Genomic DNA, 19,365 nt, shown 5'->3' on the forward strand with positions numbered 1-19,365 from the left:
CACCAGTAGCTAATCACATAAGAGTTGTTCCTGTATTTTCCCAGAGTGTTCAACAGACAAATATGCCTGTATTATTACAGCTGGTTCACACCAGACTTGCAGGATGGCCATTTATGACTTCAGAGTGGCACATGTGGGATGCTTTGAGGTGGGACCTCCAGTAGCACAGCAGGCCCAGTGTTGAAAATGTCTACTCAACAAAAACATTCTTTATTGTTTGTTGTCTCTCGTACAGCATTATGATGAAGGAAGGCAAGGAGACAGGTTAGTAAGCTGCAAGTGACATATGTTGAGGCAGTGGAGTGGTAACACAGCTCAACAGTGGCTGGTGACAGCTGGGTCCTTTCTGACCAACTCATGTGTCAGCTCAGCGGTGCAATGGCATTAGAAGACTGGACTGGTGAGCATCACTTGTGGCCTGAGGCATCTGACAGGAGCATGCAAGCACATGAAGTTGACCCCATGACCCTCAGAGACTGACTGGAATGTCAGGTGATGGTACTCACATAATGGCCAGAATCCTCAGAGATAGCTGATAGCTTACAGATCAGTGCCTTCACCTTGTCAGTGATGCTGCTTGATGATGCTGTAGTAGTTTAGCCACACATTTGACAGATGACTGGTGTGTACACTGTACCAATTGAATGAGTGGTGCCAAATGAATTCTGATACTAACTTGGAGTATTTTAGTTGCTCCAACCAGCAGTGTTATGACAGGAGGTGCCTCATGTTACATAGCCAGTTATAGAAATTCCATGCAGTGATATAGCATGTAGAAATTCAGCTCACTACTGAGTATCTAGCTGCAGAATTACATCAGTGGCTGGCCCACATATTCTTTGGCTGGTTGGGAAGGCCTGCTTGAAGCTGATGCTGCAACATTTTCTCCTTCCTTAGAAGAATTCAGCCATATGAATTCCAGGCTGCTGTTGAAACTATGAACTATTAAAACAACATGGTACTACTGTGTCTACATTTTCCCCCTGACCCTGTTTAGCACTCTCTCTCACACACACTGTTATTGACACTTTAAACATTGTCTGTTCTTCTTCCTTACACACTCCATCAAATTGTGTATACCACTCCATCAAATGGTGTATGGTGACTGCTACAGCCAAAATTTCCCTCACTTTGGTCAAACATTGTGGTCAATCCATTGGGTTGGTAGGTATGGACTGGAAGATCAGGTGAGCTGAGGACTCTGACTGATGATGGACAGAGGCAACACGAATGATGACCAGTACTAAGGAAACTTCAAGGCCGAGATCTCCATTACAGTGACTCAGCGCTGGTGCTTTTTGCACTTGGCAACATACTGTCTACAGGTTTTTGCAAAATTCTGCACTGCTCCACTGTTTTCCACCCACTCTAGGTTTTAATGCCTCAAATGATGAGTGCACCTTCTGTCTATAAACTACCTCATAAGGCAATAGCCATGTACCCTTCTGAACTTTTGAACTATATGCTGTCAGTTCGTAAGGTAATGCCCCACTCACTGTGCGTATAGTGCATCCCCATATTTGACACTATTGTTACAGCTGGACAGCACTGTCATATATTTACTACGTAATGACTTGTACGTTGTTATGCTTAAGGCTGTTGGGAGCCATCGAGGCTACTTCTAGATAGGAAATCAGAGATGCAATGCAGAGAGTGGACAAAAGTGGTAACATTTAGGTTACCAGAGACAAACTGTAGCAGTAGAGCCCTACAAATTACTAATGCTCTGGGCAGCTGTCCCAGGAGAGAAGTCTCACTTCAGAGAATTAACTGGTAACTCCATCCATTACCTAGATACTGTTGTAAGGTGTCATAGTAGAAGATGGCCATGAAAAGAAACGTCTTAGCAGAGACAGCAAGCTTGATGCTTGCTCCTGAGAACTGCAATGTCAGTGAGTTTACACAGGTTAGAGTGCTACTGCAGCAGTCCCCACACACAAAAGGATTGAAGGTGAAGCCAAGTGACAAAAAACATTTATGTTGCTGGCCATAATAGGCACAACAGTGACATTTAGCTTTCAGCTGAACACTGTTGCTACCAAAACTTGGAGTTTGATAATGTCAAGTCCAGAAGCACCCCTACCTACCGAGTAGGAGGAGGGGGGAGGGGGGAGGAGTCTACATATGGTTGGCCAAATGTGCCCTGGAGGTGCAGAGCAACTTATGAGATTGCCCAAAGCTTGTTAAGTGCTGGTGGATTGGTGGGTCAACTAGGAAGGGAGAAATAGTGCACCACCCCAATTCTTCAAGAACCCATCTTTTTGTATTCAGAGGATTGTTCAGATTCCAAATATGTGTCACTTGTGGCCAGCCTAGATAAGCTCCAACATGTCTGTTTTTCTTACTTGGAGTGCTGCACAAAGTTTCTACTCAAAATGTTACTAGTGTTCACTACTTCTGTTAGCACCCAACCCATGGATTCAGACACTGACTTCCGTTGTGCAACCAGTTGCCTCCTTTGCTTTTTCTAATATGTATGATTAGCCTTCAGTGTAGTAGTTAGCCTGATTGCTAATAAATAGTGTTAATCAGACTCCTGAATACTGTGAGTCTCCTGCTGAAAGCATCCTGTCGAGTCCCAGAAACCATACATCTTGCAGGTGCCTCGTGACAATGTCTGGCACTGATCCAAGTCATCAACCTGCCTTCAGTGGGAATTTGTCTTTCTACATTTGCTCCTCACTGCATGAAATTGGAGATGGCCCTCAAGCCCCTGTCTTCCCTCTATCGTGTGTTAGTAGGACACAACAACACCAGTATTGCAGGATGGCCGTTTTTTTTACTTTTGCAGTGTCATGTGAGGGGAAACTGTGGGATGGGATCTTCAGTTCCGCAGTGAGCATGGTGTCTTTCAAACAGCACTCCAGCAAAAGATGCCAAGGAGCTAGTCCACAGATAGTAACCACTGAGACATATGCCAAGGCAGTGCAATGTTGCTGCACCACAACAGTAGCTGGCAACAGCGGATCCTTAGTGATGCAAGTCAGGTGTCAGCTTGTCAGTGCAGCAATATTAGACAATTATGCTGTCAAATGTAGTTTGCAGCCCAAGATGTCTGAAAGGAATGGGTAGGCACCCCAAGTTGAACCCAGGTCTCTCAGAGATTGGCTGGAGTATCATGTGATGTCAGCTGTGTGGCATCCACACCTCAGCAGATCCATTTTGAAGTTCAGAACTATCAGGGCTAGCTGATAGCTCATAGATCAGTGGCTTCACTCAGTCAGTGATACTGCTCAATGAGGCTGTAGCAGCTGAGTTGCACATTTGACCAGTACCTGGTACAGCGACTGTGCCAGCCAAATGTATAGCACCATAGGAATGCTGCCACTAGCTTAGGTAGGAGCATTTATAATTGCTCTAGCCAAATATGTAATGATGCTTGGTAACCTCCCATCATGTAGCCAGTTGTAGAAACAGCATGTATCAGTCCAGTTCACCACTGACAGTTGCAGGGTGCAAATCACCACCCAGATTTGGCTTCCTCATGGTTCCCTTAATTAATTTAAATGAACGATGTGGTGGCCCCTTAAAAGTGAAGTGGCCAATATCCTTCCCTACTTTACTCCGATATGAGTTTGAGATCCATCTCCTGTGCTCACATCGTTGATAGCACAGTAAACAGTAATCATTTTCCATTTCCTTGAAAGTGTTTCTACAGTTCTGAGCAACGAAATTTATTTAATTTATGAACAAATTGCAGCTTTAAGTAAAAACTGACAGATGTTACTTAAATCTGTTTATAAAACACTGGAATAGGTCAAAGTAAAATTATGTGCTGAACTGTAGTTTATAAAGAAGTAAGACTAAATGCAATTTCATGTATTGTTGACACATAAGGCAACTCATTCAATGGAAAGATCTGAATACCCTGTAAATACATAACAATTACAATAATGTCACAGTGGCAATGACTCTTCCAAACACCTTTTCACATTGGCATGCCAGCTCCAGATCAAATACACCTGTTGGAGTAACGTTGAGAACTGGTGTACAAATCAGCCTGGATGTGTTTTTTAGGACATTTTCCACATCCAACTAGGTGAATACCAGGCTGGTACTTGATGGCAAGTGTTCATCAGAGACAAGGGTATCATCTGGAATGCCCCAGGAAAGTGTGATATGGCCACTTTTGTTCTCTATATGCATAAATGATTTAACAGTCAGGGTGGACAGCAATCTAAATTGTTTGCTGATGATGCCATGGCGTGTAGTAGGGTGTTGAAGTTGAGTGACTGTAGGAAGATGCAAGATTAGTTGGACAAAATTTCCAGTTGGTGTGATGAATGGCAGCTAGCCCTAAATATGAGAAAATGTGAGTTAATATGGATGAATAGGAAAATCAAATCTGTACTGTTTGGATACAGTAAAGTCATTTAAATATCTAGGCATAACATTGGAAATTGATATGAAGTGGAATGAGCATGTGAGAACTGTGGTAGGGAAGGTGAATGGTTGACTTCAATTTATTGGGAGAATTTTATGAAAGAGTAGTTAACCTGTAAAAGAGACCACATATAGGACACTGGTGCGATCTCTTCTTGAGTACTGCTCAGATGTTTGGGATCCGTACCAGGTCAGATTGAAGGAAGACATTGAAGAAATTCAGAGGTGGGCTGCTAGATTTGTTACTAGTAGGTTTGAACAACCCATAAGTGTTGTGGAGGTGCTGTGGGAACTCAAGTGGGTATCCCTATAGGGAAGGAGACATTCTTTCCAAGAAATACTATTGAGAAAAATTTAGAGAACCAGCATTAGAAGCTGACTGCTGAACAATTCTACTGCCTCCTACATACATGGCATGTAAGGACCACGAAGATAAGGTATGAGAGATTATGGCTCATATGGAGTCATATAAGCAGTCGTTTTTCCCTCACTGTTTGTGAATGGAACAGGAAAGGAAATGACAAGTACTGATCCCGGGTACCCTCTGCCATGCACTGTGCGGTGGCTTGTGAAGTATCTGTATACCTATTTTAAGCTAAAAACATAAGTAGCTATACTCCTAGGTAGATATATGTATTAAAATAATCATTTAATATTAATAAAATAAATTTATTGGTATATTTATTCAATTAAATGTAATATATTAATATAAATTATTTATTGCATTGGTAGACACTTCCATCTTCAGTTACACAATTCACAAACATTTAGAACATGTTCACACACTTTCACATGGAATAACACTCGATGCTGACATTTGGGGGTACACAAATTCCATATCTGGGGGTTGCGGGGCTACCACCAACTTTGACAAATCCAATAATTTCATGGTGACCCCAAGAAAATATGGTATTAATGGCAGAAAAAGAAGAAGATAAAAGAGAATTAAATTATTATGTAGTACATTTACTATATATTTACTGCATAAATAGAAAATTCTGCAATGGGCTCTATTTTGTCAGTTACGAACTGTCAGACTGCATGTGTTGTAACTTTCTTGTCTCAGCAAGTATGCTAGCTTCATTGGTTTTTCTTTTCTGACATTTATGTAGGTATTTAATTTTTTTAGGTCAGCAACTTACTATGGAAGAGAGAGACTGTGCAAACTTACCCCTGAAACTAGGAGAACAACTCCACAGCATTTTCGAAGAGTTTCTGCTGATGTGGACTACATGGAAAATGAATGTGCTCCAAGTAGGTCTGAAGTGTGCAGTTGCCCAATAATGATATTTTCAGTTTTTTATTATTACAGTTAATAAACAATTAAATATGGTACTTATTATTAGAATTTTCTTATTTATTTTCTTGTTGACAAAGTTCATTAACAACTAATTCTGAAAAATAAAAAAATGAAATCTTTTAAGCAAAACAAATGCAGGCAAATATCTTTTAATAGGATTACATGCAGTAGCAAATATAGCCACCTATACTTAATTTCAAGATTTTCAGGTGAAAATTATTTTGTCAAAAAAAAATTAATTAATTAATTAATTAAATTAAATAAAAATAAAGGAGAGAAATGTATGGAGTTGTGTTCAGAGAAGTAGATCAGTATTCTACTGCATGCATATGTGGTGGCACTCAACTTGTAGTTAGCCAGAGTCCTGGTGGTGGAAGAAATTTTCACCACCAGTATTTAGCTGACAAGCTGAGGGGAGGTAGTAGTGTGGCAACCAGACTTTCCTCTGGTGTCATGGATTAAATTCCAAATCTCTCCATTGCATCTCATAGAGTGAGAGCTTGTGGCACTGTAGATGACAATCCATCTATCAGGATGGGACATTGTACCCAGAGGCCCCCTTGATGCTATTAGTTTTAAACCATTTATTAATGTCAGTAAAAATTTGATTAGCAGCTATTTTTAAATCTGTACTTGACTTGCTACTTAATACACACATTACAATAAGTAGCAAGCCAAGTACAGATTTAGAAACAGCTGCTAATTAAATTTTCACTGACATTAATAAATGGTTTAAAGCTAATTCACTGTCATTAAACTTTGAGAAGACCCACTATATGCAGTTCTGAAGCTGTAATAGATTTCCTTCCAGCTTGTGTGTAACATATGAAGACATGCAGATCAAAGAGATTGGCAGTGTTAAATTTCTGGAATTACAACTTGATAATAAATTCAGTTGGGAAGGGCATACCACAGAATTGCTTAAGTGCCTAAACAAGTATGTATTTGCAGTGAGAATGACATCAGACGTAGGAGATATGAATATAAAAGAACTTGCATACTTTGCTTAGTTTCATTCTATTATGTCATATGGAATCATGTTCTGGGGTAACTCATCAAACCGAGCAAAAGTTTTTAGGGTGCAAAAGCGTGTGATAAGAATCATTTGTGGTGTAAATTCAATAACATCATGTCAGAACCTGTTCAAGGAACTTTGTATTCTAATGACTGCTTCTCAGTATATTTATTCCTTAATGAAATTTGTTGGAAGGAAATGTAAATGTCATGTGACTAGGGCCTCCCGTCGGGTAGACTGTTTGCCTGGTGCAAGTCTTTTGATTTGATGCCACTTTGGTGACTTGCACATCGATGGGGATGAAATGGTGTGATTAGGACAACACAACACCCAGTCCCTGAGCGGAGAAAATCTCCGATCCAGCCAGGAATTGAACCCGGGCCCTTAGGATTGACATTCTGTCACGTTGACCACTCAGCTACCGAGGGCGGACTGTTGCAAGTAATATATCTCTATTTCCATACAATAGCTCGATGCATAGGAATAAGAACAATCTACATAAAGACCTAAAATCACTTACCTTGGTCCAAAAAGGGGCCCAATACTCAGGAACACACATTTTCAATTAATTGCCAGCAACCATTAAAAACTTGGTTTCAGATAATGCACAGTTTAACAGAGTTTGAAAGACTTTTTAATAGGCAACTCCTTCTACTCTATAGACAAATATCTTAACAGAGACTGTTGAGCCAGCTTAAGTAAAAATGACTGTTAGATTTCAGTTTTGACAGCACTTGGTCACAACAGGCAAGATTAGGCATTTTGTGTATGATAAATTTATTAGTAGTGTATAACAATGTTTCATTCTGAAAGCATGTTAATTCTGTAAATATTAGCTGTTACAGTTTACCACATTGTATTCATCTATTTCAACAATCTCCTAACAAATGATCAGGGTAGAAAGTGTTATATTCAAATGTTTTACATTTTTATGTTATACTTTCTGACATGTTCCATGAGAATCATCTCATTTTTGGGTCTGTTGAACAAAAATTGAATCTAATGTAATCTAATCTCTAATGAGTGGGCAATGTGCAGGGATGATGATGATGATGATATTTGGTTTGTGCAGGGACCAAGTTTCATCCTCTCCCTTTATTCTTCATGATACTTGTACAAAATAAACAGGAAACCACACCCATCCATTATGCTCACCTGCACTTAAAAGATAAATTTAAGACACAGCTCTTATACACTGTGAAAAATGGGCTTTTGTGCATGGAGGCAGAACAACCCCTCGTGGTATCTCAGTCAACATTGCCACATAAGAGTTTACTGCAGGATATTTTCTTAAGAAATTTTCATGAAAGGAATTGTTATACATTAACTGCTTATTTCCATTTCAATATTTTGTTTCTTCATGTGTTCAAAACAATTTTGCATTAGCACCTACTAGTAAGCTGGTCTATACTCCTTCAGGCAAATGTGTATGCAGAATAATCAGAAACAGTCTGAAAAGCTTGTAAGAGTGTTGCAGGGTAGGTTATGCTGAGAAATAACTGTTAAGAAATAATTTAATACATTGCACCATTTCTGAGTTAAGTTAGCCAGACAGACAGTTGTCCCCGCAAATTCAAGTGGCCTATCAGAGATGGTGTCACCAAATATGTTATTTGTTTGGTTTCCTAAAACTGAACAAGAGAGTCATACAAAATTTGAATATGGGACAGAAGTAAGGACTGAACCCAAGCCAAAGGCTGAGCAGTCTCATGCACTATCAACTATGCTATGGGGAAAACTTACACTAATTGTATCTGGCAGGCTGCTTGAATTTGTTCACACAACAACCTGATTGGCTAACTTCAATGCTAATTAACTCGGAAAGAGCACAAAGTATCAATTTTTTACGTAACAGTTATTTTGTAGGACCCACCCCCCACCCCAAGATAGTCAATGAGGATTAACCCTTGCAAATCCCAAAAGACAGTCACCATAACCTTTCCGGCCAAAGGAATGGTCTTGCCTTCTTTGGTGCAAATTCCCCCTTGTTAACCCATTGTTTAGATTGTTCTTTGGTCTCAGGAGTATAGTAATGTATCCATGTTTCATCCACAGTTATAAAACAACACTTAAAGTCCTGCAGATTCTTCCTGAACAGCTGCAAACCATCCTTGCAACACTTCACACAATTCCGTTTTTGGTCAAGAGTGAGCAGTCACGAAACCCATCTTGTGGATAGCTTTCTCATGTCCAAATGTTTATGCAAAATATTATGTACTCATTCCTTCAAGATGCCCACAGCACTAGCAATCTTGCACACCTTAATTCTTCTGTCATCCATCACCATATCATGGATTTTATCAATGATTTCTGGAGTCGTAACCTCCACACGGCGTCCAGAAAGTTCAGCATCACATGTGTCCCACTCTGAAAATTTTGAAACCACTTATAAACTGTTCTAATCAAAGGTCCAGAGTCACCATAATGTTTATCAAGCTTCTCTCTAGTCTCCTGAGGCATTTTGCCTTTCATAAAGTAATGTTTAATCACCACACAAAAATCTTTTTCGTCCATTTTTTGACAATCACGCAACTTCCTTGATTCATACGAACGCCAAATACAAAGAAATAGACCAATATGGCTGAAACTTGGTGTGCGTTCTTTCCAAAGATGCTACTAACTAAACATGACCTCGATACCTGCCGGTGGTGCCATCTCTCGGACTTTGCACTCATATTATTACCAATTCAGTGGGTTCTTACTTATTTCACCCAATGTCTATTGATTTTGGGATAACTTAAAATGTCAAAACTGCATTGCCAAATACGAAGTCTATCTATGTCACTGGAGATTTTCTTCACCCAAATTTGAGGAGCATGGATTTGTTGGCTTAAAAGTAAGGGGTGAATTATATCTCAGAGAATAGTAATGTCATAAAGTAGAATTTAAGACAGTTTAGACTTTACAGACTGTCTAAACTTTTAAAAAATTGATGTCATAGCAGTTTTATTTGGTGCTGGTTTCATGTACAAGGAAACAGGCAGGTATCCATCTGCAGAAAGTTTTTCAAGAGTGGCAAAATTCAACACTTGCTGGTGTCGATAAGAACTCATTCTGTGAGTTAGAAAATGTGTTGTTCTTCAATAAGTACACAAAACTTATTATATCTCAAAATATTGACAGTTATGTACTCAGTATTTTAAGATAGGTTATTTAGTACAAAATGGTAAGAATATTTTAGTAATATACGAAAAGAACATCTTTTTATGTTGTTAATGTACATATGGATACCTCCTACATGGATAGCCATGCTTGTTACCACGTCACTTCCAGAATTTGGGCAGGTGCGCCAGCCCTGGATGGAATCCACGAGGCAGAGGGCCAGTGTGCCAATCAACCTGGGTGTGGTTTATAAGCAGTTTCCCCCATCTGACTAAGTGAATACCAGGCTGGTACCCACATACCACCTGGGTTACACAATTCACCAACATTTAGAAAATGTTCATACTCTTTCTCATGGATCACTACACGCACACAGTTGGGGGTTCACAAATTCTGTCAGGGGCTGGGGGCCAGAGAAGGGGGGAGGGGGGTGGGGGTTGGATGAAGGGATGGCGACAAGTAAAGCATCCAACCACCCTCTAACATATTCACAATTCAAAACTCGATAATAACCATACCATCCCTGTGTAGGAATAGGATAAAGGTAAACGTTAAAGAAGAAGAAGAGTATGTATTCTCGTTATCTCAATATGAGATATACAATGCAGCAGAATTGTCACATAGTCTTCCTCAGATACAGGTTCTCTAAACTACCCCAACATGATTTTGCAAAAACTATAACGTGTTTCTTTCAAGGATTTCCATTAAGTTTCCAAAGCATTTTCATATGAGCTGTATCAACCTGTTACATTCACAGTATCTCATCAGTGAATTTATTCAATGTCTGTTGCCATGCCTACTTGATAAGGACTTCAAATGCTGGAGCAGTACTCTGTAACTAGTATGTAATTTCCTTCATACATGTACTGCACCTTCCTGGAACCGTTCCACCAAATCCAAGTCTACCATCCACCAAATCGAAGTCTTCCATTTGCCTTCCTTGACATTGATTTTATATGTTCATTTTACACTGAAGTGACAAAAATCATGAGATAGTGATGTATACATATACACATGGTGCTAGTATGACATACACAAGGTCAAAATGGTGCTACATTCATGGGAGCCATCATTTGTACTCATGTGATTCATGTGAAAAGGTTTCTGGCATTTTTATGGCCATATAGTGGAAATAAACAGACATTGTAAGCAGAACGGTAGTTGGAGCTAGACACATGGGACATTCCATTTGGAAGCCATTAGGGAATTCAATATTCCAAGATAAACAGTGTCAAGAGTGTGCTGAGAATACCAAAATTCAGCCATTACCTCTCACCACAGACAACACAGTGGCCAATGACCTTCGCTTAATGACTGAGAGCAAATGTGTTTGCATAGATTTGTCAGTGCTAACAGACAAGCAATGCTGCATGAAATAACCACAAAAAATGAATGCTGGATGTACGACAAATGTATCTGTTAAGACAGTGTGGTGAAATGTGGCTATGGCAGTGGATGACCAACGTGAGTGCCTTTGGTGGCAGCACAACATTGCCTGCAGCACCTCTCCTGGGCACACGACCATATCAGTTGGACCCTAGGTGACTGGGAAACCACGGCCTGGTCAGATGAACTCCAATTTCAGTTGGTAAGAGCTGAAGGCAGGGTTTGAGTGTGGCACATGCCTGACAAAGCCCTGAACCCAAGTTGTCAATAAGGCACTGTGCAAGCTGGTAGTGGCTCCATAATGGTGTGGGCTGTGTTGACATGGAATGGACTGGGTCCTCTGATACAACTGAACCAATTATAGACTGGAAATGGTTATGTTTAGCTACTTGGGGAACATTTGCAGCCATTTGTGAACTTAATGTTCCCAGACAATGATGGAATTTTTACAGATGACTGCGCGCCATGTCACCTGGCCACAATTATTTGCAATTGGTTTGAAGAACATTCGGGACAATTCGAATGAATGAATTGGCGTGCCAGATCACCTGTCACGAATCCCATTGAACATTTGTGGGCTATAATGAAGAGGTCAGTTCGTGTACAAAATCCTGCACGAGCAACGCTTTCGCTGTTATGGACAGCTGTAGAGGCAGTATGGTTCAATATTTCTGCAGGGGACTTGCAACAACTTGTTGGGTCCATGCCACAAAAGTTACTGCACTATGCAGGGCAAAAGGAAGTCCAACATGAAATGTGGAGGTCTCCCATGACTTTTGTCACCTCAATGTATAACATACATTAAGAGTTAACTGTATCTTTCTTTCTGTTAATAATATATTAAAATGGTACCATATAATAGAAAATTACCAGTTCACACCTATTGTTTGTTAATAAACTAAAAATTCACTGAAACATATTTATTCAAAGATGATATCTGATTTCAGAGCCACCAAGCTGTGACTACACAGATTACCCTGGAAGATTCCTTCCATACACCGACAGGTATATCCCACAGATATATGATGCTCCAGAATGCAAACACTTATGCAATCAAGAACAGGATTTCAACTGCAGATCATTTAACTACCATGTGGTTCGTCGGGATTGTTTCTTGAGTTCTGATGACACTTTTGCAGCTGATCGCTCATCACTACTGATGGACAGAGACTTTTACTATAGTGAGCATGGAACCTGCAGTAATGGTTAGTATCAGACTACAACACTCATTTCTGTATGTTGCAGTGCAGTACTGAGAGCTATCCTCATGCAAAGTAATTTACAAGTATGTAAGAAACACTTGAGCTGCAGTTAAAAATAAATGAAGATATTTAACAATGATATTTAGTAGATTGCTTACTACCTTAAACAAACTATTGCTTTGAAATGAGCCATCTGTTTAAGAAAGTACTCTGCTAACGTTCATCTGATTGGTAAGATTTAATAATTTAATAACAGAGGGAATATAGACACACCACCATCATCAATTACAATCATCAGGTTAATTGTTCTCTTTTGCCTTAAAATTGCTTGTACAGTGATTTAAAAGAGTGCCTTACGTTATGTTTTCATTTGAAACTACGCCAAACAAATGGTAATGATTCTGTTACATGTCACACATTGTATTAGGGGTTTCTAATTTCATGCACACAATTTTACTATAGATGTCACTTCGTTCTACACTTTGCACTTAGTATTATTTTAAGAGCACAAAAAAATCTTACTGCGTAGAAGAGGAACTGTATTTCAGATAATTTTATTGGCCTTGATTGGTCAGGAGTTAGGTTTTAGATGTCCATTCCCTGTATAATGATAATGGTAGAGTAGCGTATTTGTACAGTAAATGCAGAATTTCCTTTCATGTATTGTGTTCCATCAATTATTAGACCCTAGAAACGTAAAAAGTATGGAGTGTTTCCCCCACAGACTTTGACTTTACATAATTAAAACACAGCTTCAGTAGCAGTTTATAATATTTTCCCTTCGTTTCTAATCTATTCTTCATGTATCTTATTACATATAAGGTTTCGATGATATTTTTAGTCCTACAAAAAGTCAATAAAAAGTGAACCAGAACTTTGTCTTTCTCATGCAGTACTCATGCCTGCCCAGCTAGCGATGTAGTCTAACACTCTGCTTCTCGAGCAGGAAGGCATGCCGGTCCCCCGTACGAATCCACCTGACAGATTAGTGTCTAGGTCCGGTGTGCCGGCCAGCCTGTGGATGGTTTTTAAGGCAATTTTCCATCTGCCTTGATGAATGCGGGCTAGTTCCCCTTATTCCGCCTCTGTTACACTATGTCGGCAATTGGTGTGCTAACACTGTATCCATGTACGGGTACACCATAATTACTCTACCACACAAACATTGGGTTTACACTTGTCAGAAATGAGACATTCCTGGTGGGGTGAGTGGACTGCTGTAGCCTGTTGTGGGGTTGTGTACCACTGAGGGCTATGGCGGGGACGAAGGTTCTCTCTCATTTCTATGTCCCCAGTTCAATACATACATACATACATCCATAATCATACAGGAATGGAACAATGTTTTTTAAGTCAAAAGTAGTTGTCAATTCAAAAATGAAAAGCACGTGTGCATGTGCATGACAAAAACACAGGAACATTCTTGAAAGTGTACTTCTATCTTCAGAAATCTGCCGCCGCTGACAAATGATGGGGATGTTCTTGCAGAACAAATCACAATTTGGCTTTCTAGGCTGTGCTTCTACATCAAAACAGAGCAGCTTAGATATAAATTCTGCTGTAAATAGTAGCACATTCAACATGGTTGCTGCCAGTGTAAGAAACACAACTGATAGAATGAATGACATAAATGCTGCATATTTCCTACAGTAGAAAGATTTAGATGTTAATTTTTTCCAGGTGCCAGTAGAGGACAGAATAGTAGTGAAACAGCCCAAAAGTTATTCTGTGAACCTTCTGTCAAATAGTTACTGTGAATTGCAGAGTAGTCATGAAGTACTTCACCATTTTCCATTGCTGCTTGCAGTTGAGAAGCATCTGTGTTTGCTGGATGGTGAAATTGTTGATCCCTGAACTACATTATCTGGAAAGATTTTCACTGCTATTATCACTGACTTGCAGTGGGACTATTTACGCTCATAACTGCAGTCTATAAATCATTCTGGTTACTAACACTAAGGAAGTCACAGGCTGTTTTATCTGCAGGAAAGACTATATTGAATTCCAACTTGTTCGCTATAAAGAAGGTCCTCAAGCATTCTTGATTGGTTTTTGGGAGATATAATATTATTCCTATATATGTAGCACCTTTGTTCTACATTATCATTAAGTAGATGGTTAACCTTAGTGAGTTCTCTGAGTTCTTCTCTAACTTTCCTTTGCAAAATACAGGGTGTCCCAGGAGGAATAGTCAGTATTCAGAGATATGACAGGAATGATAATTTGAACCAAAGAGCTTCATTTGGACATACACCCTACTCTGAATGGTTTCTGAATAGAATACATTTAATATACATAGTTATTTATTTTCTGTATTATTCAATACGTTTTGAAGTTTATACATGTACAACAATTAATCAGCATTACAGCATGCATTTTACAAAGTACCAATTGAAAAATGCATATTTTTTAACACATTCACCTATAGGCATTATCGCAGACGTCATATTGCAGCTGTTGCACAGTTCACGATAAATGTTCAAATATTCCTCTGTAAGCTTCAGTGTATTTATGCACTCTTGGGAGAATATGCTGTGTTGCTTGTCTGAGTGCCTCTTCACATTCCCATCCGTAATGCAACCAAGTAGTTCATCTTACTTTTTCAGGTTCCCCCCCCCCCCCCCCCCTCACACTTCTTCCCCAAAGTAGCCTATCAGAAAAACAGGGTCACAGTAAGAAATGGATTATGAAAGAAATAATTGAACTCAGGACTAGAGCGAAGGAGCTCAGGCAAGCAGGGAATATGGAGACATATAAACAGTATCAGAAGAAGTACAGGCAATTAATAAGAGAAGCAAAAGCCATTTCGATAAACAGAGCCATAACAAAATCAACAGCGGAATATATAGCCAAAAAAGGGTAAAAAACAGCAATTTTATTAAGTTAATGAGAACTGATGACAACATAGTTACAGATGGAAGAAAAATTGCTAATATACAGAACAGCAACTTTATGGATGCTATACAAAATTTGAAAGGGGAAACAAATCATCAATGGTCATAGCATGCTAAAGCACTCCGGCCAACCATCCCACTCAATGTTCCTAGAACCACTGGCAAAAACAGATCTCAAAAAAAATAATACAGAAATTAAAACCCCAAAAGTCTGCAGCAGATGATGAAGTATCAAATAATTTAATAAAACATGCGAATGAAGAAATAGTCAAATCTCTTTTGCGTATTGCAAACTGCTCATTTAGAGGAGGAGCATTCTCAGAAAAATTAAAAGTAAGCAAAGTAGTACCAATATTTAAAAAAGGAGACAAAAATGATCCAAATAACTACAGACCAGTGTCTTTAATATCTGGTTTTTCAAAAACACTAGAGATGCTCATGCATGGTAGGTTGACCACATTCCTGGAGAAACACAGTATTCTGATTCCAGCACAACAAGGTTTCCAAAAAAGGATATCTACAGAATCCGCTACATCAAGCCTCACAGAATCCATTATAGATGCATTAGACAAAAGGAACTCTGTGTCTGCTATGTTTCTGGATTTCTCTAAAGCATTCAGCACAATCACCCATGCTACACTTATTGAAAAACTTTAAAGCTATGGTATTTGTGGACATGCAACCAAGTGGATAAAATCATACATCAGCAACAGAAAGCAGTATGTGGAAACAGAAACTTGATGCAGATCGGAATATTAAGTATGGAGTGCCTCAAGGATCTGTACTTGACCCACTTCTGTTTAATCTATTTGTAAACAATATGCAAATGACATGACACTAATGAACGTAGAAAAAATCTGGAAACACTGGAAAGAATTGCATTTATGTCAATAAATAACACAGTACAATGCCTTGTAAAAATGACTTAACTTTAAATTTAAAAAAGAGAATGTTCATGGTGTTCCAAAATTGAGAAAAGGAAGAATGCACAGATATATTCATAGATGAAACAAGACTGGAAGAAGTTACCACTATTAAATGTTGGGGCATTACAGTTGACAATAAGCTCCAGTGGAGTCAACATATATATATATATATATATATATATATATATATATATATATATATATATATATATATATATATATATATATATATAGACACACACAATGTTTGCTGTAAATGAAGCACTGCAATATTTGTTATGAAACAGCTTGCACATTATGCCAACAAGGAGCTTCTATGTACAGTGTACCATGCTCTATTTGAGCCATACCTACAATATGGAATTACTGTTTAAGCAAAGTCCAGCAGCAAAAATACAAAAAGAATATTTACATTGCAAAAAAAAGCTGTTAGGACCATCTTGACAGAAACAAAGAGACTCATGCAGAACTGTTTTCCATAGTCTAAAAACACTGGCATTTCCATCTCTATATATTTACAAAACAATAATGTCATTAATAAAAGGAAATGAAGTACTAGAAAGAAATGCAGGTGTTCATACATATGAAACAAGAAATAAAGGTCAACTGAGAAATATATAACACTGACTGAGAGTTGCCAAAAAAAGGTCCTCGATACTTGGGTGTCAAATTCATAAAGTGCCTTCCAAAGAGTTTACAGAACAATGTGAGCAAAAAGACATTCTAAAAACTTTTAAAGAATTATTTAATGGAAAAAGAATTTTATAGTGCAGAAGAGTATATGTATCAATGAATGAAAAATGCTACTATTACTGTTATAGAGGTACTGTAACTAATTGAACATGTTGTGATATGTTAATAAGTTGAGAGCATGAATACTGAGAGAAAAATGTATATATGAGAATAATGCAGAATGTAAATAATTCTCACGACCTAAAAAAAATGTGTGAAAAATGTATGCAACATTATTATAAGTATTGCCACTTTGATGTACTAAATTGTAATAAATAAGTTAAATATTGCAAGAAAATAAGTTAAGTTGACTTGTCCCATATTAAAAGTACACACTTTTTACAAAATGTAATCAAATGAGACCAAATAAAAATCAATCGATCAATCAATTCATCCAACCCAATAGACAAAAATCTAATCGTGTAAGGTGTGCAATCTTGGTAGCCAGTTAATTTAACTACCATGGCCAATCTGGCACTTAGGATAAGATGCATATGTGAATACCATTAGCTCAAAAATAAATCTGTGTTAAATATGTTCTATATCAAAAACACTTTGAATAGAGTAAATGTCCATATGAAGTTTTTTGCTTCAAATGAGTTTTCCTGTCATATCTTTGAATATTGACCATTCCTCCTGGGACATCCTGAGCAGTAATTCCAGTATATATTGCCATGGAGGGAGGGGTATTACACATAGCCTGTCTAACTTGCTGAAGTTGTTCTTGATAAAATATAGTAGTTCCAGTACGTATTGACATGGTAGGGGTAATATGCTCCATTTCCTCAACAATAGTTTACATATTTCATTTGCCTATTTGAACAGTATTGTTCTGACAGTTTCCATTAGGATTTTAAATAACTTTGCTGACTATGAACTGTGTCCCCATTAAGTAAATCCATAAATGAGCACCAGATGAAAGGCATACTGGTGTCACAGTACAGATAATTCCTATGTTTCTTAATTGATGTTTTCATAAAATGTAGTATACTCACAAGAGGAAGCCATGACAGTCATATCACAGACTTAACTGAAACTTTGTACACATTTAGTAGTCCATGAGGACAACATAATGTGCAAGTGGTAAAGCATACAACTTAGGCAATTTTGATAAAATCACAAGAGAAGTTTTACACATCAGTGATTTACTGATAAGTTGTCACCCCAAGCAAGCATGACCTTTTTTTCTTTCTTCCCCCCCCCCCCCCCCCCTGAAAACTAGTCACTAGTCATATTCTTTTATACATATTACATTTAAAAGATAATATGATGAAAAGATGTGTATTTACAAAAACTTTTATTAAATTTGCAATGTTACTTGGTTCTTTGCTAATTTTTACTATCCCAAAAAATATTGTGCTCATAATTATTGACAATTAAATGACCAAATGCAGAAAGTTTTCTGGAAAATGTATGCCTGTTGTGCTTTCCGAAATCCCTTATACCTGTAATTGGGTAAGGTACCAAGAACTGCTTTGCACCAGTACACTTCGATATGCAGACACAGGTTTCAAGGATGTGGGGCAGGCTGGGAAATCAGGTGTAAATAAGTAAAGGTATAAATAAATTTATTCAATAATACAGTGAGATGCAATATACCAGAATATGAGGGTAATCTGTGATGAATTGTCAGATGTGCTTTAGACATTACAAGTTGTAGGATGATATTTTTCATATACACACAGAAAACCTAAATTAAGATGGCATCTACTACATTGAATGACTGCAATTTTCCCATGTGCACAAGGAGACTTCAGAGTTTCCAAGGAAAAACAAAGCTCATTGACATTTTGAATAATTTCTCTTTCTTGTGACAATTTTGATGCAAACCATGCATAACACAACATTTTCGTAAATATCAATACTGCAAATTAGTAATGTACAGTTGAATGTATTTTAAAAGCATCTTCATGAGAAGCAATTTCTCGTTTGTTGTCAGTGGAGTATGAACAAGTTTGAAGGTGCTTGATAAAGTTTTTAAATTGCCAATAGAAATAAAATTCACATAATATTTGTTGGTATAATACAATTTAGTAACCAGCCATATAACACTGGAAATTCAATAAAAATGCATGCAAATACATGTATCTTTTCATTGTATTACCTTTCAAATGTAATATATACTTAATAATTTGACTGGTGTTAAAGAAAAGAAAAGATGAACAGAACTCAATCGACTGATTAGAGAACTTGAACGCTAACCACATGACCGCCGGCAACACATGTTCATGGTCGCCATGCACTGGTACATCATTGACGTGTAAAACTTCTCTTGCGATTTTCTCAAAATCTGTTATGTAGTACACCTTACTAATACACTACTGGCCATTAAAACTGCTACACCATGAAGATGACGTGCTACAGATGCAAAATTTAACCAACAGGAAGAAGATGCTGTGATATGCAAATGGTTAGCTTTTCAGAG

General features: G+C 38.1%; 1 protein-coding gene across 1 annotated transcript in view; it reads left to right on the forward strand.

Moving 5' to 3' along the window:
* The window catches only part of LOC124555311, a 471,119-nt gene that overhangs the window by 367,933 nt on the left and 83,821 nt on the right, over positions 1–19,365 (forward strand). The window contains exons 20-21 of the mRNA XM_047129186.1: positions 5,513–5,637; positions 12,134–12,391. Coding sequence (XP_046985142.1) covers positions 5,513–5,637; positions 12,134–12,391 — 383 coding nt within the window. The remainder of the gene's footprint in view (positions 1–5,512; positions 5,638–12,133; positions 12,392–19,365) is intronic.

Source organism: Schistocerca americana, chromosome X (genome assembly GCF_021461395.2).
Source record: "Schistocerca americana isolate TAMUIC-IGC-003095 chromosome X, iqSchAmer2.1, whole genome shotgun sequence".
NCBI classification, from domain to species: Eukaryota; Metazoa; Arthropoda; class Insecta; order Orthoptera; family Acrididae; genus Schistocerca; species Schistocerca americana.